Raw genomic sequence first — 23,891 nt, 5'->3', positions numbered from 1 at the left:
TAGTCCAGGGAACTGATGGCTCACGCGCTCGTTGCACGAAATCCTAGATGCTGCCGAACCTGCTTCGGCGATTTCCGAGGTCCTTCTCAGGATGTTCTCGGAGGATTTAATCCATGAACGACGATATATTTCCAGGTGCGATGTGAACGCAGTCGGTCGAGCTCATCCTGAAGGTTCCGCGATTCATCGTGAGGGAGTCAGATGCGGGGCATCTGGATCTGCGAGGGTCTTGAGGCAGTTGTCGTGTCACGTTGATTCGCCATGAGACCATCGACCATGTGGCTGGGAGTCTATCTCTTGGTCCCGTGCGTGCTAGCCCGCACTTCGAAAGCCATACCGGGATTATCGTTCGCTGCCGAACCGGAGAGCGATCTCAATGAGCGAGGCAATGTCAGTTTCGTATGCGAGCCTCAGACAGACTATGAGGGTCTCGTTGAAGTCGAATGGTTCCGAAACGGAGTTCGGTTAGAACCGAATTCCCCGAACGTGTTGAAGGTAATGCCCTTCCCCCAATCATTTCTGACCCCAGCTCATTCCATCCCTTCTCTTTTGATGCGACTTTTGCAGTCCCTATAACTTCTCGCGTTCCGCAGATGGACCAGGAAGGAAAGCAGCACATCTTGGAAATCAGAGAGTCGGAGAAAGCGAGGTTTTATTGTATCATCAGTCTCGAAGGTACACCTCTGAAGCTCATCTCACAAACCGCTCTCTCCATCCCGATGACCATCGAGGAATATCCCGGCTCGACGAATGCCCGGCATATTCAAGTGCGCGAGGGCAGCACCGCGGTCATTCCTTGCGGGCCCTTACCTCGGAGCGAGCCGAAGGCGAGATCTGTATTGAAGTTCAAGAAGAGAGAAATACCCTTCGACCGACGTTTCAAGCAGATGCCGTCAGGGGACATATTCATCTACAATGCCACACGAGAAGACGCCGGTGATTACATCTGTGTCGCGGAGAACCCCCTCACAGGGAAACGGAAAGAGGCGCCCTTCAAAGTGTATCTGATAGTTAGTCCGAGAGAACCGAATGGAGAGCTCAGAACTAATGCCACTCTCGTTCACGGACCTCCTGCTCGGATCGAAGCCGTCGTGGGGAGCAACGTCACAATGGAATGCATCGGAAACGGTTTCCCCAAGCCCACCGTCTCGTGGCAAAGGGTCGGCTCCTTCTTACGTCCAGGATACTCGGAAGGGGATGGAACGCTGACCCTCCAGAGCGTGACCTCAAAACACAGCGGTATCTATGAGTGCAGCGTGGAGAATTTCGTCAGTGTCGTCACCCAGACGGAACTCGTAGTGCTGGAACCGCCTCGACTCAAGATCCCCGAAAGGACGGTTTTCGAAGTGCTTGAGAACATGCCGGTCACCATCGAGTGCGAAGTGACTCGCGGCGAGCCGAAACCCAACGTCACGTGGTACTTCAACGGGGGACTGCTCACCACCACACCCGAGAAGAGAATTTACGTTTCTCAAAGTGAGGTGCACATCACCAAAGCGAGCAGGGATCTCCACATGGGTCATTTTCAATGTTTCGCGGATAACTCCCTGGGAACGACGTACGTGCAGTACTTGGTTCGTATTCTCACGAATAAAGAGGAGCAACGCATGACCGAGCCCCCGCCAACTCCGAAAGAAGTCGGAGTCCCGAGGAAAGATCGTGTCAAGGTGAACAATCCCGTCCCATCACGACCGCACGTTAAACAGGACGACCAGGATGCGGTCACGATCGACTGGACGATCTCGAATGCGAGTCTTTCGGTGAAATTCTTCAAAGTTCAATATATCTGTGAAGTAGGCGATTGGCAAACCGAAGACCCGGACATCTCTCCGACGACCCGATCGTACCGGGTAGGCGGACTCAAAAACCGCAAATACCGATTCCGGGTGATCGCCGTATACGAGAACAACAGTCATGGAACCGGGAAAAGCAGCCGATGGTTCCTACTCTCGCGCTCGAAAAAACCCATGCCGAGTCCGCCGGCCCACGTACCGGACGACACCCCGAAAGATATTCCCGTGGTCACCGTCACTCCCGACTCTCCCAGCAGTCTGAGCGTGAGCTGGAAGATGGCCGGGCCGGTACCGGAAGGTTTCCTTCTGAAATATCGCCGAACAGACAGCGCCGGCGAGTGGTTGATGCAACGCATCGGTAACGCCGAGCCCTGGACCTTCACCATATCTCATCTCGCGGCCGCTCAACACTACGAGGTCAAGATCGCAGCCCTGGGTCGACGGACCGAGGGCAATTTCTCGAGTATCGAGGTGGCGCGAACCCAGGAGTCCAACCAGATACCGAACGGTGTCGACACGGCGGATTTCGATCCGACCTCACCGACTGAGTCCAATGACATCGGGCCGAACCGAACCGTTATCCACAAACAGCACAGGCTTCTGATAATGGTCACAGCTGTCCTTCTCGTGATCGGTCTCTCGGCGAGTATTTGTCTCATTCATCAGATTTGTCGAGTCGCGACCAGTGAACGACCGAGGAAACCCAATGAGAGACTCCGCAGACAGCGTGAAGCCGCGGCCTACGTGAACGACGCCAACTCGAATTTCACTCCCTCGATATCGACAGTCGACCTCCAGCACGCCGAGCCCGACCCGAACAGCGAAGCGAACAGCAGTCACGCCAGTGACAGCGAAGAGTCCACTGGCCCCGAGTCATTGCAGAGCACGTCTCACGAAAGAGTGCCGCGATCTGAGAAAGAATACGCTCTGAAGATACTCACGTCGCTCTACACGACGAACGGGCACATTGTGAATATAAATAGCAACTTCAATACGAAAACGACTTGTGTTCAAAGCGTCTGAAACTTTCTGGGATCCCGCGAGAACTCGATGAGCTCTTATGTCTGGAAGTATGACCTGACGTGCCGAAACCTTCGCTGTAGCGCCGATTAGGGAGGTTCTTGCCGCTGTATCCGTCCTCGGATGCGAAAGCTGTCATGACTTCGCTGTACGGCGAAAATCGGAATTAGGTAGCGCAACCGAGAAACGGACCGATAGGTCGACTGCGGCCCACCCTGGCTCGAATCGCAATTTCGGCACAATCTGGAGGCGTCGACTCTTATCGACCCAAGTACATCTGCTCTCTGGATCCGTCCTCCGGGGCATTATGCTCAACTTCACAACAGGAATCGAGGACCTTCGCGGTGACGTATGATCGAACAAATTCAGTATCATGAGTTTGGTCGCTGTGATCTTAGTATAGGGAGCCTCAATACATGCTTTGAGCCTGGTTGAGACTTACGTTAATCAGCATCACTCCTCGATGCAGAATTCTGTACAAATCCTAAGACAGTATACCTACCTCTGTACATGTTTCGAGTGCCATGTGGCAACTCACGCCACGTATATGAATTCTCTATGGTGAATAATAATAATGATGGGAGAAGAAGTTTGGCTGGTCTTCCTAGTTTTCCCTAGCAGCTCAGGGATACAAAAAGAGCTGTGAGGAGCAAGACTAGGATTCCTCGAGTCAAGAGCCGATTTCGACGCGTAAGCTTTCCGGGGAGGGTTGCATGGGATGCTTGGTTGAGGATTTCTTCAAGATTTCTGCCACAGGGTGATAGTATTGGAAAAATCGGAACCAGATTGTACAAAAACGTTTCTCGGGGTCCAGATCTGGGGGGACCCGGCGTGCGGGCGTATGCAATATCTCTCGTTCGAGGCATCGAGGGTTAGAGCAGCGAGGAAATTCCCTCTTCACCAGGCATATCCCGGAGACTCCTTCGTTTACTCTCCTGGCCCTCCGAGGATTCGATATACAGTGGTACCTCGACTTACGATCGTCTCGACTTACGAAAGATTCGACTTACGATCCTTTTTTCTAGAAGAATTTGTTTCGACTTCCGAACGATTGATTCGACTTGCGTCCGATTTTTCGGGACGAATAATAATTCGCGCTTGTCGCTCGACTCGCTCTGAATTAATATGTACACAACTAATGAACTGAGGTTTTGTTGTCGATAAATACACATTTCGCGGTCCTTCTACCCCGCTCTGAGCTGATCAATCGCCCCACTATGGGCTCCTATGGGAAATTCTGTTTCGATTCATGATCTTTTCGACTTACGATCGGTCTCCGGGAACGGATTAAGATCGTGAGTCGAGGGACCACTGTATCGTCATGATATCTTCAGGAAAAAGGGAGTTGGGAAAATAGATGTGTGGATGTTTGAAGCAGATGAATAGGTGTTTCAGAAATCAACACAGATTCTCCTTCGCTAGTTCGCTCCAAAGAGGAACTATCAAGAGGATTTCCCTACGAGGTTGCCAACGAGCCTCAAGATACGACCCAAAGCAAGTTTGTCGATTAACTCTTTATGGAACCCTCTTCTTCCAAGACCATAGGCTTCGATCATACGGTGTCCGAGGTGACTGAGAGAGCTCGAGGCAATCGACTCAGCAGGCACAGAGAGTGTAATGTTTTATCATGATTGTTGTGATGAAAGCCGATGGAACGATGATGGCAGCTGCCATCGGTACGATTCCGAAGGACGACCACGGTGTTTCTCTGTAGAGTTTCATGCTCAATAACACAGCGAAGAACAGGGTGAGCAGGATAGGCGGCAACGCATAGAATAATTGCTTGCGCGTCACCTTTTTGAGGAAAAAAAGTCGTCAGCTGAGTGAATGGCGGACTGATTCGAAGAAACAGTCGCCTATCAAATATGCGCGCCGGAAGAGGTCTTACCCGAAAGAACGGCAAGTAGCTCAGGACGAGGAAGGCCAGAGATCCAATCATACAGCAGAGAGTGGCCATTTCAAGGTTGTAGATGTGGAACTTCATATGACCAGACAAGTTCGCATGGATCAGCACGATGAGACTCGCACACAGGAAGAAAATATAGGCGAGGACGTTCGCTGGATACGTCTTCCTGGGGAGGGGATCGTACAGATGTTATCCCGAGCACATCCAGGATCTCCAAGCGAGAATCCTGAGCATTCATTCCGCCGCAATGTATCCGCTCAAATCAGCTGGTGCAAATACTCTAGACTCCAGAGTGCTGATCTGGAGCGAATATCGCGGCACCTAGGTTCACAGCTCTATTCCGTGAGCGAGACCAGTTGTACCAAAAGAAAGCTTACACGAGAAGCTCACCTGCCCATCGTGATGTATATAGTCAGGACAATCAGGCTGATAGCGAATGCTCCGAATGTCAGCCAAAATGGCATGTTGATCGCATCCGCTTGTTTCAAGAATCCCAGCGTACTACCGACCGCCGCTGTCATCTCAACAAAGAGCAACGCCGCGAGAAGTTTGCTCGTATAAGCATCATCTGGAATGAACGTACACGGCTCGAAGCGCGGTCAGCGCCGGGGCGTGAAGCTCCTGGGAGCTGTCCGTCTACTGATCCACCATTTCGGACGAGGGAAGGGTTTCAAAGCCCTCAGATGGAGATCTCAACGTCCAATATTTAATTCCCTGCGTGTACCGCTATCCAACAGCGTTGTTTACCTGCGTTTGTTGAAGCCGAGGTACCGGCTGAATATTTCTCGAAAAAAGTTACAGCACTTGAGCTGCTGTCGGGCGAATCTCCCATCGTGCCAGACGAGCGTCAGAATGCATATGAAATCATCGAAGTGGAAGAAGATACCAATATATTTTCCTAGCTAGGTGAAGGATTCCCTCTCGACTCTCGAGCTCTCAACTAGCTGCAGACTCGAGGTTGAGATGGAATTGAGGAATTACCATGGTGGGGTGGGACGAACCTTTTCGCGGGAGATCCGTGACTTCCGGGGATCTTAAGGTGTTGGACCAACCACTTGTCCAGGATTCGTGAACTCGCAGCTGGTTCTGTCGCGGCCGAGAAATCCGAGACAGCGCACACTCGACGTGGTAAGGATTTTCGAACATTTTCTGTGAATTGAATCCGAGGCATCTCGTGTACGGAGACCTGTACTTTCCTTGGATAAGGATGCATGAAAGATGGGGCAATTCAATTACCAGGTCCCTATCCAAGGGTTCCAAGTCCGTCCCAGGTGGATTTCTCAAGACCCTGGGAAACCTCGTCGGTGATTCTCACCCGTTCCATGGTCGTCGCCCTGGAACCTTGTCTTGTCGTGGAACGTCGATCTCCACCGTAATCAACGGCGAGAAACTCGCTTGTTCGGAAATCCATTCTCACGCATTCACTCGATGACTCGATTCGGGAACGTAGGGGCACATTTGACGAGCATTGTGAGCTGGTAGGTTCTAGTCGGAGATACGGCACTTAACTGGCTCATCGACGGCCGCTCCTCTACTCCAAGCGTGCAATAACTGTGGATTACCTGTGACTATCGACCGTCTGCGACTGATGGATCTCGCTGGAAATCTGTCTGCATAATCCCCAAGTTCGACTTCATGATCTCCAGGGCATCTTTGATAGGAACCGATCTTTGACATTGACCACTTCAGCAGACACGCTCCTCCTTAGTAGAATAAATAGGACTAGAAATCTCACCTAACACGAATATGTGACAACCAATAATTTGAGTCATGTCATGACTCATGACATCCGACAGGGGTCGAGGCGCTCGACAGGGAGGTTTTCGTGAGCCCCTATGCTCTAATCAATAATCTATTTTCTTGAGATCCTTCATGCTGTGACTGAGTTCAGAGTCGCTCGCAGGATTTGAGGGTCATGGAAATGGGTCGTGATTCGTGAGCGAATTAAAACAAACTTGTAAATGGTTTTAAGTTGTTCCATCGAGTCGGCCGATACAGCGATATCGATCTTGCTTGAAGCGGCGTCTGTTACAATGTTTGACCAGTGATTCGAATTTAAGAAGACCTGATCGGGTATCGCTCGCAAACGGAGTGGTTCTCACTCAGTCCAGCAGTGTCTTCGGTCGCTTCGAGATGCTCATTTTTATCCTGCTGAGTTTCTCGATGTCGATCAATTTCATACAAACGATTGACGTGGACCCGTCTAAATACAAGAGCTGCGGTGAGTTCGGAGGAGATAAGCGATTCACCCACCTCAGAATCCCATGCGGTGCTCTCAATACTCGTCGCAGTCTGTTCAAGCGGGTCCATCGACGTAAGTTGCGCGGAGAATCGGCTCGGACTCGATTCGTTTGCGATTTCAGGGGGATCAGGACACATCGAAAGGATAAGGATCGAGCCCTGCGATAAGTGGCCCTGTGAATTGAGTCTAGGCTCCAAAGTTCGAGTTCACTTCATGGGCTCCTTCAGTGAGTGAAAATTCAACACGGCATTGAGACACAGGGTAACCCTATGCCTCCAGTACTGCCTTCATTGCTCTACGCCTTGTATTCTGACCCACAAACTTCCCCACAGGCAGAGACAGCAACAGTGTGAAGGTGAGACCTTCTGCAATAATCGACAGGCTCAACATTTCTCTGCCTGGAGTCGACGCGGAGATGTGCGGAAAGCATGTGCAATGTCCAATCAAAGCAAACGAAATGAGAGACGCCGAAGTCGAAATTCCCGTTTTCAAGATTTATCCGCTCGTAAGCCGTCTTCATTGCTATAATACAGAGAATCATCTGGTATATAGAATAGGAGCGGATGTCGTAGATCATGCATTTAAAACTCCCGCAGGGACCCGTGGAGGTCGCGTTCTTGGTGCACTGCGAATCTGAACTCCAATTCTGCGTGCGAACTTCAGTGATCATCAAAGACTGATCTTGGAATGTCCATTGGATATCATAATTATTGTTATGATCATGATGCATCAGGCTTAGGTTATCAATTCTGCCGGACGAAGCAATCCGTCTCGTTCCTCCCCGATCCTCTGCGTCAGAGTGTGTCTGTCTGACTGAGGGACTACTCATCTCCACGAAGAGGAACCATATCTTCACCCCATTCCCATCTCTCAAAAAACCCTTTGTCCAAATCTTAAGAGAGACTGAGCCATTCCCGAGCCGTGTAAGAAGTCGATGAGTATGCGTGGAATCTCCGACGAGCGTTCCTTCGATGTTCGTGAACTTCGGCGCTGGGATAATTCGTCGGACGAAGTATACCCTATCGCGTTCCGGATCTGTCGACTATCGACAGCGCTGTTTACAGACTTCCTCTCACATACGGCATTAGTTCGAGCAGAAGGTTTCTTCGGGTTTCCACGTGGGAAGGACGGATGAGCTCGATTCTTAGAAGTGAGCCCACGTACCTCCGAACGAATGAGCGTCAATAAAGGTGACGTGATCGGATGTAGGATTCGACTCGACGGTTTCAGAATATGAGGTGTTAACTGCCTTGCTTCTGTTCGTTTTCTGAGCCATCCGAGCGGATGCAGGCGATGCCGTCGCTGTCACGCTAACCGGCAAGGGATAAACAAGACGAGTCGGAACGACCTTGGGATCGAAGAAAGTTTCCTCCCACCTACAGCTGCAGAATTTCATGCTGCGCTGGGCAATCCCAAATCACTGCTCCATAATAACGCGGCGAATTGACGAAATAAACTCCGGGTTTTGTCGCTCAAACTTCTTACCGAGGGTATGCCTCCGATGTAATTCCTGCCACACTCCCTCAACGAGCTGCGGCTTCACGGATCCGAATCTGTGGCGGAATCTGCGAGCTCCGCCGAATCGTTGTGATTGAATATTTCCATCACCGGAAATATCATAAGGGCAAGAAAATATTTTCGGGTATGGAGGCATTGAGAAATTCGACTCCGGAGCACGGCGCAATCCATGCTGCAGCTAACCACCGCACCCCGGGAACAAATACTGCAATTTCGAAACGTTTAACTCCGAACGTCCGGTCAGTGGTACGTTGGCCAAATCGGATTCCGGGTGGGAAAATGTGTTAGGTGATCTTTCGGCGGATCTCGCTCCCTTTACTTGAGATCCGGGCCCGCAGCTCCGAGAGGCCCATTGAGAACATAGTAACGGCTCAGAGCAAGCTCCATGAATGTGTGCTGAAGGTCTGATAATGAACTGATCGATGTCCGATAGAGATTCAGTGGAGGTTTGATGGAAATCCGATGAGGCTCCGATTAAGGTGCGGCGAAAGTCCGATAGAGGACCGGCGAAGCTCCGGTGGAAGTCCGTGGACCTAAATGAGATTTTCCGAGACCTAGAGATGCCGCGGCAAGCGGTCCGGATGCCTCTGGATGATTCGGGAAGCGGAGCGAGCTCGAGATTGATACTGTTCGCGAGGTCGGGTCGGACCGATTTGCTTAGGCCCGATTCCGATCCTCTCAAGGAGAAATCTTCAACGCGGAGATCGAAGGTGATCGTGTACTTCGAGGAAAACTCTCAAATATCCGAGAAGATCAGGTCTTCAATCAGATACTGATGGGAGGTCGAGAGAGCGACAATCCCGGCGGAATCGAGTCTGAATTAATTGAAGTCACTGAAAAGTTTTGCCTATTGAGAGATAGATCTCGGCGTGTGTCTGGGGGATTCCAGCGATATTTTCTTCCAATCAATGTTTCGGGAATTCCGCAACCGTGCGCAGCAGCCAAGGGACCTCGAGAGCGTTGGGGTGCCGGACTCTCGGATCGACGAGTCAAACATTTTCAGCCATCTTCGAATCCTTTCCCTCGCCACTACTTTTTCTCATTTAGAATGTGATTTGGCCCTAAAGCGGGGTCAGCGGTCAGAATCGCGAATTCCGGTGAAAACTCACTGTGGATGCATCAAGCCCGGGATTTCTGTCGGACGGAAAATCAGTTGAGACTGTTTTGCGCATATTGTCCCGCTTTGATATCTTGTGTTCCGAGCTACGACGATCTCTGCTTGGAATGTCTTCGGATTTTAGTCCTTCCCAACGGAAGGGATCTCACTCTGAGCTGGGGCCAATTAATTGTTTTCCTCTTATCTAGATTTCGTAAGTCGAACGCGATCGTGATTATGAGCTCACTGTCGAAACAATGAGCGAAGTCGTGGACAGAATTGCAACAATTTCAGCGCGCGCAGAAGGGCATGAAGCGACAATCCTCGCCACAGGCCACAATGAAAAATGCTCATAGTGTGACGCCTCTCGCGCGAATGAGCAGCGGAAAGCTCCATCATTCATCCTCTCTACTCGTTTGCCTCCTGGCCGCAGACGTCTTTAAGCAGTTGACAGAACAGCGCCTTCCAGTTGTTATCACTGTCGCACGATCGATTCTCGCTCTGTTCGTAAAGAATTCGACAACATCGGAAGCTCATCGATTCGTGAAATGAATTCGGTCGACCCTGTGTGAGACGATTCCTGCAGTCTCGAAGTGCTTGGTGTCCTGAGAGTTTTTGCGGAATTGGAGTACTCCATCAGGTAACAAGATCTCGAGAGGGAATGACGGCATTATCCTCGGAATCTGGAAAGTATCGCGCGAAACCTCTCTCACGGACAACTCGATATTGGTTAGGCTGCGAGAGCGAGCCACAAGAATATGAAGCCTCAAAAGAACTCAGAATCGATAGTAGATAGTACCGCTAAGCGATGATGGTCAGTTGAGAAACACACTGGGGAAGCATGAACCTTATGCGAGTCAAGCAGCAGCTCAATAATTGGGCCACTCCATGAGTCGGCTGTTTCTCTCGTCGGACATTCGTCTCCGTGAATGCACACAAGGCTCGGTGGAGTAAGGGAGTATCTAGGACCTTCGTTCTTCATCTAATCTATTCGGTCGTTCATGCCCCTACAGCTTGATCGGAAATGGAAGAGTTCGAACGCTCCCCGGGGTTCCCAATCGTCTCGGGAGGCGATCCCTCCCGAGAGTTTCGGAATCGTCCGCGGTACCCAAACTTCCGTTATTTGGCCCTTGCATGTCGCATAGAAATCGGCCGGATAGTCTCGAGATTCAAGCGGATCTGGAGCATGGATAGGGATGGAGTCTCTGCGAAAGGATCAGGCGCGAGGCCTCTCCTTGGGGGGACCATTGAAAGCCGATCACTCTCAAAAATCGATCTCAAAAAAGGAAAAGTAAAGCCTCGTCAGTCAAACTCCGGCGCCCGAGCCGGGAGCCACGAGCCTTTTAGGCACTCGCAGGATTCGAGAGAGAAGGGAGAGGAGAAGCGCTCCATTCGTTTCGGAGTGCCCATTGATTCTGGTGGGGAAAGAGCATTTGGAAGAACCGAGCCGACAGAATCGACCGGGGAACACAAACAAAAGTGGTTGATGATTGTTTCGTAGATGAAAGCTATCGCTCACGAACCCTCGAGCTAATCATTGCACTGGAACTATCTACCCAATCCTTCCAGGATCGTAATATCTCCTTAGAATCAGTCTGCTCACGGTCTCCTCGTTTGGCGAATTCCGAATGATGAAGAGCGCTCTGTTTTGGCTCATTTTGGGCGTCATAGGCTCTTTAGGAGTCAAAGCCCTGCTCCCGGCGTGTGATTCGAAGGATTTCAATGAAACGCCCTTCGTCTTCATGGTTCGAATGTGCGAGACTACTGAAGAGGTGAGTCGGCTGGTGTTTCTCCGGAGACAAGAGGTCTCGGAGCATGTTCAGCAGTCCATTTTCCCGATCCCGATGGGGCAATGAGTTCCACTCCTCTCGATTCGGCGAAGAGGACAGTCGCTACATTCTTGTCCCGGACGGCGGCAACGAATAGGACACCTTGATTCCATGCTCCCTCTTTCAGACGAAGAAATTCACGAAGTCCCTCCTGTCTGAGGTTCTGACCGGGGAAAAAGCCCCCAACACGCACCCCATTCTTCAGGAATATGTCAGTCACTTCGACATGACGGCCACAGGTTTCTGCAAAGAGCTGAAAGCTAAGCACGAGATCGCATGGAAGGAGGCGTCAAAACCCGAATATCCCTTCGCAGATGACATATATCACGTGGGTATCCCGACCGATCATTGGACCTCTCCCTCTCGGCTAGACCCAGACTGCCGGGTTGTGGTCTCCATGTGCCTTCGAAATTGTCTTTCCCACCGCAGGTACTCATTTGCTTCCGCGACGAGCTGAAATCGTTCATCGATTCGAATCCAGCGGAACTTCAAGGTCTGCAAGAATCGTCTTTATCGGAACTTAAATGGCTCGTCTCCAACTCCGAGCGACTTCATCAGGCCAGCGACAAGGACTTGAAGAACATAGAGTGATCGCGCGGTCGGCTTCCCCGAGCTCTGACGGCATTCCGCGATCTCCGCGCGTAAAGGCTAAAGTATCGTCCACCCCTCGAGTTGGTTGGGCTGCGAAACGACATTGAATCTCTAGAACCCACTGTCCATCACCCGTGATAGGTCGAAGATCGGTGTCCTCTTCAGTTCATCCGAAGATCGGAGTCGATGACGGGGATTACATCCCGGGTGAGCCAACCTCACCGTCTCTCTATCATCCTGTTGTGCACACAGTTGCCTCGGGTCAACGAACCCTGGACTATTATTCATAAAGTCAGGTCATGACGATTCCCGAGGAGCCTTTTCATTTTCAATATCGATGGAGAGCTGAACAGCTGCGGCGCAGCGTAAGTCTTAGCGTAGTCTTCCACTTGTTAGAGAGGGATAACAGGGATATTGCTTATCGACATCTCTCTTCAGTTCGACAATCGTACCGAGAGCTCGAGCGGTATCACTTCTTATCGGATTGGGGAAAGATCTCCGGAATCGCAAGAAGGGCGAATGATTTCTAATCGGAGCTGAATCTCGATCTTATATCGAGCGAAAATATGTCTGTTCAGTTTTAAAACTGCGCTGCGATAAGAAGGGGAGGTGAGATCTTCCCGCGCTCCGCTGCACTGTGAGGTGCTCCGCGAAAATCGCGCCGAATCTTTGCACAAAAGTCGAATTCATCGATTGATTCGATCGATCCGAAATCAGAAGTGGTATCTTCAGCCTGAAGGGCATTATGCGCCCACACGTAACCCTCGTTGTTCTTCGCGAGTTCAATTTCAAGCGGCGAGTGCGAGCCTGTCTCGGCTGTATCCGACCGACGAACGAATTTCCCCGCCGATGCCGCTAAATCCGCGGTCTAGATCCTTTTGGATCCCATGAAGCCGTATATCGCCGGGGAAGGATTTTTGGTCCCATTAAAGGATATAAGGAAAACCTCGATGTGATTGTCCAAGAATACTTTATGTATTGTATTTAAGAACATCTAATGCATTTCCGTCCTCGCTAGTGAAAAACACCTTACTCGTTCGGACTTCGAGCGATCGACCTTTGGTTGTAGTTATTGGATTCATCGACAAATCAACGCTCTTCGCCGGGAACCATATATTATTCAGAAAACACGTTCAGATGATGGAGAGCAGCTGTCCCGCCCGCCGCATCATCGGAATGATGATTCGAATCAACACGAACGAAGCGAGGATATTCGGGACTTGCATCCAGCATTCGCAATGGTTTGCAGTCATCATGAAAGGGTTACTATAACCATAGAAAATGACTCAGGTTTGGGAGCGTCAAGGGCGCCGCAACATCTAGGAGGGAGACTAAGGGAGACACACGTTTTCCTCTCACAGCAGCTTGACATCGATGAGGACAGATACACGGTACGCGGTCTAAGTGTTACTTCATGTCGGTTATTTTTGATGGATGAATGGTTTATTTTTAAAATTATGCTCGGACTACGACTATTGGAACTCCTTGCGGATGACAAGGGGCTTCGTAACTTCCCACGGGAAATTGTCTCGTCCAAAGTGTCCGTACACCGACGTTTTCTGGTAAATGGGGTTTGTCAAGTTAAGATCTCTCATGATGATGCCCGGTCTGAGATCGAAGTTGTCTTCGATGATCTGCAGGAGCTCTTTCTGAGAGTACTTCGAAGTTCCGTACGGCAGCACCGTGATCGAAAGCGGTTCAGCGATACCGATGGCGTACGAGACCTGCACGAGGCACCGTCTCACAACACCTGCCTTCACCAAACTCTTCGCGACCCAACGGGCTGCGTATGCGGCGGATCGATCGACTTTAGTTGGGTCTTTGCCGGAGAAGGCCCCGCCTCCGTGAGCTCCCCAACCTCCGTAGGTGTCAACGATGATCTTCCTCCCCGTGAGGCCAGCGTCTCCCATGGGTCCACCCTGAACGAATTTGCCGCAGGGATTGATGTGTACCACTGTGCGTCGGTCCATGAGGTGCGTGGGGATGACGTGTTTCACGACTTTCTCGAGCACATTGTAGCGGAGTTCCTCGAGGCAGATCTTATCCGAGTGCTGAGTGGACACCACGACCGTGTGAACCCGTTGTGGAATCGCCCTTCCGTGATTAAAGTAGTATTCGCAAGTTACTTGAGTTTTCGAATCAGGTCCGGCCCAAGGGAAAGTCCCGTCTCGACGGAGCTCAGCGAGACGTGAATTGAGCTTGTGAGCGAGCACCACAGTCAACGGCATGCATTCCTCGGTTTCATCCGTCGCGTATCTGAAGGGGAGGAAGACGAGTAATTAAATTGATAAATCCATCATTTCATCATAAGATGGGTTCAGCTACGTTAGCAGAAATATTCGAACTTTCATCACTCCGATCCTGCGTACCCGAACATAAGACCCTGGTCCCCAGCTCCGATCTCTTCGACTGATTTCTCCACGTGAACGCCAGCGGCGATTTCAGGACTCTGCTGCTCGATAGCAACGAGAACGTTGCAGGTTCTGAAGTCGAATCCTTTCTCGGAGGAATCGTAGCCGATCCTCTTGACAGTCTCCCGGACTATTTTCTGGTAATCGACGATGGCTTTCGACGTGATCTCCCCGAACACCATGATCATACCTGAGGGAAAAGCGAAGTATCCGTTTCAATTAGGTTCAGCAGTCAGCTTTCACAGCATATTTCTTTATCGGATTGGAGCAGTGATTCGAATCGCCAGCGTTGACCCCAACACAAAGGAATCGTCAGGTTTCCCTCCACTTTTTCAATCATGAGAATATCAGTCATGAGTGCGGCATTCCCTCGGCGATAACATTCCACCTAGGAACCCTCATGTCTCAGGACGTCTCCTGAACTGATAAAGAGCGGGAATCGATACTGCAGCGCTCGAAATCAAGGCGTTCGAGCGTGTTTCCATGGCGAGAATCTGCTCGCGTGACTCGTCCAGCGGAGTTTCCCAGGCGCTGGACGAGCGCGGAAACATCAAACTCGGGTCTTTTAGTGTGTCTTGTACCGCGAGCCGGCTTGAGCTCACTCGATCTCTACCACGTTCTCCGATCATCATCGACTGGATGACTCCTCGAATGATGATCGTCAGAGTGACGAGAGGCTCATGCTCGGATATCTAAGTGAAGAGACTGCCGATCCTAACCTGTCTTAGTAGCGGTTTCGCAAGCAACTCTGGCGTTTGGATCTTGTTGCAGATGAGCGTCGAGAATAGCATCGGAAATCTGATCGCACATTTTGTCCGGATGACCTTCGCCGACCGATTCTGAACTGAACAAAAACGTTTCGACCGAATCATCGTTCATTTCCTCGGAATCGAAAACTGGATGCTCTTCAGCACAATTGCCGTTGACGGCGACCTGGAAAACCAGACATCTTGTCATCGAGGAGCCTATCGGACTTTCTCCGGATTACGGCGTTTCGTCACGATCCTTACAGCGGATCATTTGGGAATCGACCAGCAGCTCCTTCCCGGGGAGATAGCCCAATAATGCGACGGGAGATGAGACTTCAACTCTTATGTTTTTTTCCTCCCTCACGAGCATTGAGATGCAGTATTGAAAGTAAATGTAAATGATAAAGTATTGAAATGCACTTACGCCGTTGTTCCCGTTGGAGTGATGTTCGCTCATGTTGGAAGGTTATTTCTTTGTTGGATTCTATCCTCTTTACGTGTTCGAATCACTGCTTCAGCCGATCTCTTGCTCGAGTATCGTGGATATCTCTGAAACAATTTTGGAGACGGTAATCGAGTGATGTCGCAGCGCGTGTTCTCTCTCATGGCTTCTCCATCCGGAAACCTTTTCGGATCGCTGTGCCGCGGCCACCCAGCGTCAAATACCGTTGGCCCGATTTCGGCACTACGTGGAACATCAAGGAAACTCGAGACCGCGCGCAGATCGCTACCGATGACCGCAATCGTTGAAAAGAGCGGAGTCGTTTTGTCAAATGTTCCGTCATGCTCGCTCGGAAGACCTCCCGATGGACTGACTCCGAAGTAGCCTCGAAACCATTCAAGGTGTTCGGTTACGGTATTTCGAATCGAGATGATCCCGTGAGCTTCGCGAGCTCTCCGATCGGTCCATGGTCCGAGCGGGGACCTCTGTCCGGCAAAAATATTCGGCTCGATTGAGTTGAGCACTCACTGACAGGATGGGCCTCGTCTCCAAGCGCTCCGCCGACGGCGATCGCAGTACCGGAGTCTCGGTATGGCTCCGAGAGATGCAAACGTAGCGACGATTGTTGCTATCTGTTGTTATAACCACGACATGCACGAATGCGGCAACTTTGGTCCACGCCGGGAAGCGCAATGACTAGAGATTGCTTAGATCACGGTTCACTATCTTTCAATGACCGCGATTGGGAGAGTGCTTCTCCAAGGGGTTATGGCGTCTCGATCTCAAAGCTACCTCCAGGCTCGCTCTCCACCTTCCGGGATCATACCTGTTGGTTCCCAGGGATCTCATCGAGGCAACTCATGGAATGGGCACTCGGTGAAGAATCGAACGACTTGATTCAATCCTCGCCCGATTTCAGTTCGGGCTGAAATAGACTCCTCCAAGATATGCAAGTCATGGGAAGCTCTCTTAGAGGAGGTTCCGGCCTTGAGTGACGTTCGTCACGAATTTCTGCGAGAGCGCACGGAGAGTCCCAGAAATACCCCCTCCCCCCTGTATTCTTGAATTTATCTTCTCTGCTCCATGGGCAGGGCATTAAACACAGAGTCCCATGCTGACAGTCGAGCTTGTCCGAAACATAAAGTCGTGGCGATATTCTTCCCAAGCTGTTCTCAATGCTCGATATGGCGTCGATCATCAGCCGTACTCGGGCAGGTTGAACCTCTTCAAAGGAGACAGTCATCACGATAAAATTCCCGATAGATACGTATAGGTTGGAGCAGAGGCATCGATTAGATCATCGGGACCAGATTTCGTGAGCTTAGCATATCTATAAGACGATGGAGTGCGCTTCAAGTTTACCAACAACTTCTCCCCGTTGACTTCTCCCCAGCGATGAGCCGGATCGGGATGCCCGAGGGGTCAGGCACTCCACTCCTCCTCAGGGCATGCTCGAGCGAATCGCAACATCCGTTTTGCCGTCATATCGGAGTTTTTCGTCGCTTCCGAACTCGTCCGCGGAATTTTGGCGCTTGTTTCACTCTTTCAACCCGTCAAGCGACTACCGAACGCCGGCGCCGCGAGTCGCAGCTGGTGTGGCATTCTCAGATATCGTTCACTCTCCACTTCCAGCTCCGGCGTCGAGGAGATCTTAACGTAGAATTTTCGTATATCATATAGGGTTTCAATGTAAATTTTCCGAAACAGTTTCAGAGGCATACGCGATAGCTCCTGCAAGACACGTCCGGGTTCGAACAGCTGATTCCGATTCGGTTCTGTCTTCGATACGGGGAACGCTCTAGGTTCCGTGCTCTCTTATTTGTTTCCAGAGCGAGTTTCGAGCTCTTCCGATCGCATTGAAGGATTAGCTCTAGAAGTCTTCAATCTGAAGCTTCAAGCTACCCGCGTGGACATGGAGCACGGAGAGCGGAACTGCTGGGACTGCTGGTGGCCTCTCAATAGTGGAAGGATGCGTTAGTATGGCGTCACTGTTCACTGACGCGCGGAAAAGCCCTCTCCAGCGTCGTCCTCGAAAAAAGGTTTTTGATTTTTCGAATTGAGTACAGAACGAGAGATTCGCCATGAGCTCCCACCGAGATCATGCCGGAAGCTTCCCGGCAGAGTCCTCCACGAATCTCGAGGTGTTTGCAGTTTCGAGCTTGGTTTCTTATGTCGAAGCGAGACAGTATGCCGGATCGAAGCGGGCACGTCGCTTTCGGAACCACCGAGTCGCCACTCACCGAAGCCAGAGTTGAGGTTCGCCGCCCGCCTCAGTCAGATGATCTCCGAGTCAGTTCGCGTCGGAGAGCTCAGAGCGCTTCTGATTTCTGAGCGTATTCTTCCTCGGCACGCGGAGTCTCGTTGATTGCTTTATGGCCGATGCGGCTGCCCGGAGCTAACCTGCTGTTGCGTCCGCTCCCGCTCCGTCTGAAGCCGCCTAAATGCCAAGGATTGATGTCGATCGCGCAGGCTCGATGTCCAACAGCCCTCTCTCCCAGGATCCGAGAGAAATTACGACCAAGTGCTCTGTTCCGGAACTCACGGGGCGAGAATGGAAACGACCGGAGAGACTCGAACGTTTTTGAGCAGCACCGCCGAGGCGCGGGCGATTCAAAAAGTTCTGTAGAGCACTTTATCTCCAGAACGAGGTGAGCGGTCGGAGCCCGCAAAAACTCGGACCCGACAGTCTAATTAGCGTAAATCATCCCTCATCATGTCAAAGAGCGTCTGAGTGGACTCCGAAGTCCTGGGTCGAGTGGGAATTCCTCGCAAGGACTGTTTTGCTGGAGACCATGGACCGTCACGTCAATCCCATCCCCATTACCGGATATTCGACTCTCATAGCATTTCCTAGGAGCATTGAATCTCACCGCCATGGGAAAATGGGGGGAGGGGAAGTTCCCTTGGAGATAGGAGAATACGCGGGTCCTCACGAAGCTCAGGCACCGAAGCTCCGCGCGACCAATTTTCTTTGAAGCGCCTGAGGACTCGAGATGGATTTCGATGACATCGTCGATTCTCATCCATCGGCCTGTTCCGCAATCAAACTCGAACCAAGATTTCGTTTTTAAGTCCGGGACCTCGGGACAAGGTCCTCTCGAGCCTCCTCAGGAGACCTTCCCGCAGAGCAAGGGCTTACATACTGAGGAAAATCCGTACCATCCGAGCTTTCGGTGCCAGAGCGGTGATTGCCAGAGCGGTAATAATGAGTTCTCTCTGACTGAGTTCCAAGGCGGGGGGCTGTTTCCCGCTTGAGCACGAAGCCTGTCAATAAAGAGGCACACAGGCCCAGAGCCTGGGGACAGAGGTTGTCGCGATTCGAATCGATGCCGAGAGATTCGGGTGATTTTCCCTCGGACGATCACGTCCGTCATAAGCAGCGTCGGCTCATACAAATTGTGAGCTCTGTGAGGCATCTTCATGTCATCCGAATGAGGTGACTAAGTAGGGCACGTCTCGAATAGGTGGTCTAGACTCCAGAGTACCTCGTTCGTCTAGCTGTAAGAAGATCGTAGACGAGGGATCAATCACACTACCACAGCGCCCAGTTTCAATCGAGGAATGATGAACCGCTCGCCGGCTTCAAAGCGGCTTTTTCCCAGTCGATCTCCATTCCAGGCAGCACTTGACGGAGTGCCGAGGATTTAAGTGATTGCGCTAGAAAGTCGGTGCGATAGCTCGGATGCTCGGGTCCGATTCTAGGGATCGAAAGAGGCAGACACTTGATTGAGCCCCGGGTCTCGAATATGACTTTCGATCCCCGCGGCATCACATACTGGAGAAAACCTCCAGACATCACGGAGTCTTCACCTAATACCTCGGAGCGCCAAGCATGCAGAGCGAGCAGTATACGATGGAATCTCAGATCACATCGTCTAAAAAGAATCGAATGGATCATGGAAGTTGACGCAAACATTGACTTTTCCTTGTTCTCTTCCACATGGGAAACCTAAGTTGTCCGGGATGGGTAGGGTGAGCCGATGTTCTGCCTGAAGCGGAGCCACCGTGAGTGACACTGTCTAGCTGCGGAGGATCTGGATCCTCCCAACGCGGTCGATCAGCCTCTCTGTACATCTTCCAATTTGTTTCAGAAACTACTCTCTGGTCCGGATCGTCCATCAGCAGCTGGAACGTGTCGATGTGAACGAGAAAAACGTAGAAAGTCATCACGAGCTCAGAGCCTGTGACGACCCTGCTCTGGGAAGATCTGGTAGGTACTATCTGAGACTAAGACCTTTTCTATGACTTCAGGGTCTCGACGAGATAGGATCTGGAGCATCGCTCCGGCTCCCACGCTCCTATTGAAGGATTAACGCTAAAGTTATTCATTCAGATCTGATTCATATATGTACATGCTCCGATGAAGAATGCAGTACGTCCGCGTATTCCGTGACGTCACCATCGGATCTCGAATATCCTTTCTATGTCGCTTTGACCGTCAAGCCTCACGATGGAATTCAGCCGAATCATTTGATCCGTAAGCAGCCAAAGTTTCAAGCGCGATCACCAGCGCTGCCGCCACCGCCGTCGGGAGAATTCTCTGAGAAAATATGACGCTCGGAGAGGAGCCGTGGCTGGTGGCAAGGGTAATTGATGTTCGCTAGCGCGTGTTTCATTCCCAGATTAGTAGCCCGAAACCAGTGTCGAAGCCTGAACTCAGGGGAGTTGTGCAGGTGAGTAGTCCAATCCTTTCTTCTTCTCCGGCTTTCATGAAACTTGCGAACCTTTACCGAAAACTGAAGCGACTTGTCGCGAGAGCCTCGAGAAACACGTGGTCGGTCGAGTCGGTCCGGTTCGCTCAGCTGTCCTTGTGTTGAGGCGTCTGCCCGGCTGCTGTTTCAGACCCGGTCGTGAGTTTTGGAGCTTAGCTGGAGCGTCAGATCTGATCGGAGTATGACGCTAGATCTCGAGAGGGATTGAAGTCTCTCCCGAAGATAGCCAGAGCTTCCAGCGAGACCGGGGGAACATGGTCGCGAGAAATTCTCTGAGTCTGCCCATATCTCCAGACAGACCCGCAATGCTGTTAAATAGAGAAGGTCGAAGCCAGGCGCAAGGCCGTATGTGAGAACGATTCATGCTCCCAATACAACTCCGAGAAGTGCTCTCTAGGGATCGAGGTCGGTCGAGTTTTCGAAGAGTGCTTAGAGCTTCGCCTACCTCAGTCAGAGAGGCTCACCCCGGCGCAGAGTTTCGCGGAAGCGAAGCTGGTCTGCTTTCATTTCTGAGGAGACAGCTGATGGTTCTGGGTTGAGTACCCGCTGAATTTTCTGCATCTACCTGATGGGTATTGCTCGGATCCTCGATCCCCGACGAAGATCCGTCGATGAGAATCAGCATGCGTGGAAGAGGAGAGCTCCAAGATTAATAATGTCATGTATGATATGTATGCTGAGCTTAACGGCCCTTTTCTCGTACTGGTGAAAGAAAACGCGGCGTATACAGCGAATGCAAGATCCCGGTGCAATAACGCCAAATGTTAGCCGCCTGCCCGAAGCCTCTCGATAGTAATCAGTAATCATAGTAAGGCTCGTCCGACTCAGGAGCTCTCAGAGACCTTGGCAAGAGCAGGCTCACCGTTTCCCTGCGGCGTCGTTCGGAATATATTGTTGGATCGTGTTCATCAAAGAGAAGATATTCTTGCTCGGTCCAAAAACTCCTCAGAATCGTTCAGGCCGAAGTTCATCGTTCAGAATGCGGTTTGTGTCATGCGGTCAGATCCGAGATCCGACTTACGACTCGGAACGATACGATATTTCCCTATAAGAAAAGACTTTCGAGTAAGAGGCCAATATCCGGCATGGCCATACAACTGCGCACTTTTTTCCTTTGCTCCTTTTTCACTGCGGCCAACGGCCCTCGAACGGTCAGCGCCCCGGAGCATTTTCTGTCGCCCAGAGTCGCGTGAAGTACTCGATTCTCCGATGACGAGCGCTCCTTAATGTCGTTGATGCTTTTGGTATTGGTCGTGATTTCCGAAAACCGTGGGATGCGCGTGTCTGAAGAAGCAATGATACTCGCAGTCTTCACAGAAAAGCAATTATTGCAGCTTCATTCACGTCAAACATCGACTTCGAGCTGCGAATAGAGCGCTGTACTCCACGCCCGTCCATCCGAAAATGCCTCCAACTGCAGAGACTACTCAACTGCGCGTCGACCCGTCGCTCCTGCAAACGGTGAGTGCGGACGTCGATCTGGATGGAGAAAAATTCCCTCAGACGATTCTTGGAGAGTTTCCAAAGAACGCGGCGCTCACCGATAAACCTCTCGATTGACACAGGTGAACGACGTTCTGCACACTAATGACGGCGATACAGTGCTATTCAGCTCGGAGTCCGTGGGTGAAGGACATCCCGATAAGATGTGCGATCAGATCTCTGACGCTATCTTGGATGCCCATCTCAAAATCGATCCGCACGCCAAGGTGGCGTGCGAAACCATCACCAAGACCGGTAGGAGCCCCAGTGACGTTTCCGATTATTCAATGAACCCATATTCCTCTCGGACTCCACGAGATCTTCCTCGCCAAGTTTTCAGCCAACGGATTTCTGTCCGCCCGCTCCGGACCGCTGAATATGGAGGCAAGATCCGGCTTCCACCTCTACGGGTCTACGGGAGACTGATAGGGATCTTTTGGTTTTAGGCATGGTGATGGTTTTCGGGGAGATAACTTCCAAAGCGGTTGTCGACTATCAGAAGATCGTGCGCGACACCGTCAAATCGATCGGGTACGACTCCTCCGAGAAGGGCTTCGATTACGCCACTTGCAACGTTTTGGTTGCCATAGAGCAGCAGAGTGAGGAAATCGCTAATGGGGTGCACGTCGAGAAACGCATCGAGGAAATCGGTGCGGGAGACCAGGGTCTCATGTTTGGGTGAGTGATCACGGTGAGTGATCATATATGGCGCTTCACTTTCGCTTCTGCGGGACCATCTCCTTGTCGTCAGGGCTCTTTGATCTGCAATTTCACTGATCCCAGTTCCTCTCCGTCCTGCAGATACGCCACCGACGAAACCGAGGAATGCATGCCGCTCACCGCGATGCTCGCTCACAAACTGAATCAGAAGCTTTCCGAATTGCGACGCAACGGCACTTTCCCGTGGGCGAGACCCGATACCAAAACTCAGGTGACTTGCGAGTACAAGTTCGAGAAAGGTCGAACGGTCCCGCTCCGAGTCCACACTGTGGTGGTATCGACTCAGCATTGTAGCTCGATATCCCTCGAAGATCTACGGGAACAAGTTCTCGAAAAAGTCGTTAAGGTCGTGATCCCCGCCAATCTTCTGGACAACAAAGCCGTCGTGCACATCAACCCTTGCGGGAGATTTGTTCAGGGCGGACCGATGGGAGATGCGGGGCTGACGGGTAGGAAGATCATTGTGGACACCTACGGAGGATGGGGAGCCCATGGCGGAGGAGCGTTTTCCGGGAAAGATCCGACGAAAGTCGATCGATCCGCCGCATATGCTGCTCGCTGGGTGGCGAAATCCTTAGTCAAAGCAGGTGTGGTCAAGCGTTGTCTGGTACAAGTCTCGTACGCCATCGGCATCGCCGAGCCGCTTTCCATCACCGTGCTCCCTTACGGCACTTCGAAGTACTCCCAGAAACAGCTCTTGCAAATAATTCATGAGAACTTCGACCTCAGACCTGGAATCATCATGCGAGACCTCAAGTTGACCAACCCGATCTACCAGCAAACTTCGACCTATGGACATTTCGGTCGCGAAAACTTCCCTTGGGAAGTGCCGAAGAAACTCATCCTGCCTTCAAAAACCATCGAAAACGATTTGTAGCATGGAATTTGTCTATCTTCGGCGAAATTTGACTCACCCGATTTTGTGTAAGGACCAAAGTATGTTCTACGTCCATTTATTATGGGAGAAATTGCGCAGTGGTCCCGCTGCGTCGATCTGAGTTGCGAATGGAAACCTGACTGCAGTATCATCAGAATGTTGGTTTCGTACTATTAAAAATATTTCAGTCTCCTTGACTCTCCGCTGCTCGATCTTATTCTTGGAGGCGCGAGTAGGAAGTTCCTGTGTCATTCGGTTCGCGATACCTTTGTCTCCAAAATAGGGGCCTGCCGTTCTGAGAGCAAGGAATGTCTGATTCCTTATAAGTAAAAACGCCAATCATTGCTCACGGACAGTGATCAGGTTCGGTCGTTGCTGATTATACGGAGAGTCATGGTGATACTCGAGAATTCAGCCGTCATCTCATTCGCCTGCAGGGTACCATCAGGTTTCAGGTCTTCAGGCAGAATCAGGCAAGCTCCACGAGAAGTTTTCCTGTGCGA

At 51.3% G+C, this 23,891-nt stretch overlaps 6 protein-coding genes across 6 annotated transcripts; 4 read left to right on the top strand and 2 right to left on the bottom strand.

The window, feature by feature from the left end:
• The first annotated feature begins 261 nt into the window (after positions 1-261).
• LOC100899211 (interference hedgehog-like) lies at positions 262-2,816 on the top strand. Its single transcript, XM_003740478.1, has 2 exons — positions 262-495; positions 594-2,816. Exons 1-2 carry the CDS (start codon positions 262-264, stop codon positions 2,814-2,816), a joined length of 2,457 nt encoding a protein of 818 aa, XP_003740526.1.
• A 1,593-nt stretch (positions 2,817-4,409) lies between these two features.
• On the bottom strand, positions 4,410-6,153 carry LOC100899066 (uncharacterized). The gene is made up of 5 exons (XM_003740477.1): positions 6,035-6,153; positions 5,721-5,868; positions 5,110-5,287; positions 4,702-4,885; positions 4,410-4,607 (listed from the first exon to the last, which is right to left on the bottom strand). The coding sequence occupies exons 1-5, from the start codon at positions 6,128-6,130 to the stop codon at positions 4,410-4,412; spliced, it is 804 nt and encodes a 267-aa protein (XP_003740525.1). The 5' UTR covers positions 6,131-6,153.
• A 699-nt stretch (positions 6,154-6,852) lies between these two features.
• Positions 6,853-7,641, top strand: LOC100898921 (NPC intracellular cholesterol transporter 2-like). The gene is made up of 4 exons (XM_029110655.1): positions 6,853-6,940; positions 7,011-7,187; positions 7,294-7,466; positions 7,558-7,641. Exons 1-4 carry the CDS (start codon positions 6,853-6,855, stop codon positions 7,639-7,641), a joined length of 522 nt encoding a protein of 173 aa, XP_028966488.1.
• Positions 7,642-10,056: 2,415 nt separating this feature from the next.
• On the top strand, positions 10,057-12,303 carry LOC100906633 (uncharacterized). Its single transcript, XM_003740447.1, has 4 exons — positions 10,057-10,215; positions 11,145-11,347; positions 11,532-11,732; positions 11,834-12,303. The coding sequence occupies exons 2-4, from the start codon at positions 11,204-11,206 to the stop codon at positions 11,993-11,995; spliced, it is 507 nt and encodes a 168-aa protein (XP_003740495.1). The 5' UTR covers positions 10,057-10,215; positions 11,145-11,203; the 3' UTR covers positions 11,996-12,303.
• Positions 12,304-12,957: 654 nt separating this feature from the next.
• On the bottom strand, positions 12,958-18,026 carry LOC100906488 (S-adenosylmethionine synthase). Its single transcript, XM_018638413.1, has 5 exons — positions 17,838-18,026; positions 15,580-15,704; positions 15,126-15,339; positions 14,365-14,596; positions 12,958-14,251 (listed from the first exon to the last, which is right to left on the bottom strand). Exons 2-5 carry the CDS (start codon positions 15,610-15,612, stop codon positions 13,468-13,470), a joined length of 1,263 nt encoding a protein of 420 aa, XP_018493929.1. The 5' UTR covers positions 15,613-15,704; positions 17,838-18,026; the 3' UTR covers positions 12,958-13,467.
• Positions 18,027-20,228: 2,202 nt separating this feature from the next.
• LOC100906343 (S-adenosylmethionine synthase) lies at positions 20,229-23,795 on the top strand. The gene is made up of 5 exons (XM_003740445.1): positions 20,229-20,270; positions 21,644-21,770; positions 21,875-22,046; positions 22,238-22,469; positions 22,593-23,795. Exons 2-5 carry the CDS (start codon positions 21,714-21,716, stop codon positions 23,386-23,388), a joined length of 1,257 nt encoding a protein of 418 aa, XP_003740493.1. The 5' UTR covers positions 20,229-20,270; positions 21,644-21,713; the 3' UTR covers positions 23,389-23,795.
• Positions 23,796-23,891: the final 96 nt, after the last annotated feature.

The sequence above is a fragment of the Galendromus occidentalis genome, unplaced genomic scaffold (assembly GCF_000255335.2).
Source record: "Galendromus occidentalis unplaced genomic scaffold, Mocc_1.1 scf7180000076951, whole genome shotgun sequence".
Classification (NCBI taxonomy): Eukaryota; Metazoa; Arthropoda; class Arachnida; order Mesostigmata; family Phytoseiidae; genus Galendromus; species Galendromus occidentalis.
The sequence above is the reverse complement of the archived record's forward strand: the minus strand, read 5'-3'. Positions and strand labels throughout refer to the sequence as shown.

Coding starts and splice junctions, on each gene's coding strand:
- LOC100899211 (XM_003740478.1), top strand. CDS start 262: ATGAGACCATCGACCATGTGGCTGGGAGTCTATCTCTTGGTCCCGTGC. Junction 496..593: donor ATTCCCCGAACGTGTTGAAG/GTAATGCCCTTC, acceptor CGCGTTCCGCAG/ATGGACCAGGAAGGAAAGCA.
- LOC100899066 (XM_003740477.1), bottom strand. CDS start 6,130: ATGGATTTCCGAACAAGCGAGTTTCTCGCCGTTGATTACGGTGGAGAT. Junction 5,869..6,034: donor GGGCGACGACCATGGAACGG/GTGAGAATCACC, acceptor TTCAATTCACAG/AAAATGTTCGAAAATCCTTA. Junction 4,608..4,701: donor GCTACTTGCCGTTCTTTCGG/GTAAGACCTCTT, acceptor TTCCTCAAAAAG/GTGACGCGCAAGCAATTATT.
- LOC100898921 (XM_029110655.1), top strand. CDS start 6,853: ATGCTCATTTTTATCCTGCTGAGTTTCTCGATGTCGATCAATTTCATA. Junction 7,188..7,293: donor TCACTTCATGGGCTCCTTCA/GTGAGTGAAAAT, acceptor ACTTCCCCACAG/GCAGAGACAGCAACAGTGTG. Junction 7,467..7,557: donor TTTTCAAGATTTATCCGCTC/GTAAGCCGTCTT, acceptor AAACTCCCGCAG/GGACCCGTGGAGGTCGCGTT.
- LOC100906633 (XM_003740447.1), top strand. CDS start 11,204: ATGATGAAGAGCGCTCTGTTTTGGCTCATTTTGGGCGTCATAGGCTCT. Junction 11,348..11,531: donor TGTGCGAGACTACTGAAGAG/GTGAGTCGGCTG, acceptor TCCCTCTTTCAG/ACGAAGAAATTCACGAAGTC. Junction 11,733..11,833: donor TCGCAGATGACATATATCAC/GTGGGTATCCCG, acceptor TTCCCACCGCAG/GTACTCATTTGCTTCCGCGA.
- LOC100906488 (XM_018638413.1), bottom strand. CDS start 15,612: ATGAGCGAACATCACTCCAACGGGAACAACGGC. Junction 15,340..15,579: donor ACTCCAACGGGAACAACGGC/GTAAGTGCATTT, acceptor CTGGTTTTCCAG/GTCGCCGTCAACGGCAATTG. Junction 14,252..14,364: donor GACCAGGGTCTTATGTTCGG/GTACGCAGGATC, acceptor CCTCCCCTTCAG/ATACGCGACGGATGAAACCG.
- LOC100906343 (XM_003740445.1), top strand. CDS start 21,714: ATGCCTCCAACTGCAGAGACTACTCAACTGCGCGTCGACCCGTCGCTC. Junction 22,047..22,237: donor CGAAACCATCACCAAGACCG/GTAGGAGCCCCA, acceptor TTTTGGTTTTAG/GCATGGTGATGGTTTTCGGG. Junction 22,470..22,592: donor GACCAGGGTCTCATGTTTGG/GTGAGTGATCAC, acceptor TCCGTCCTGCAG/ATACGCCACCGACGAAACCG.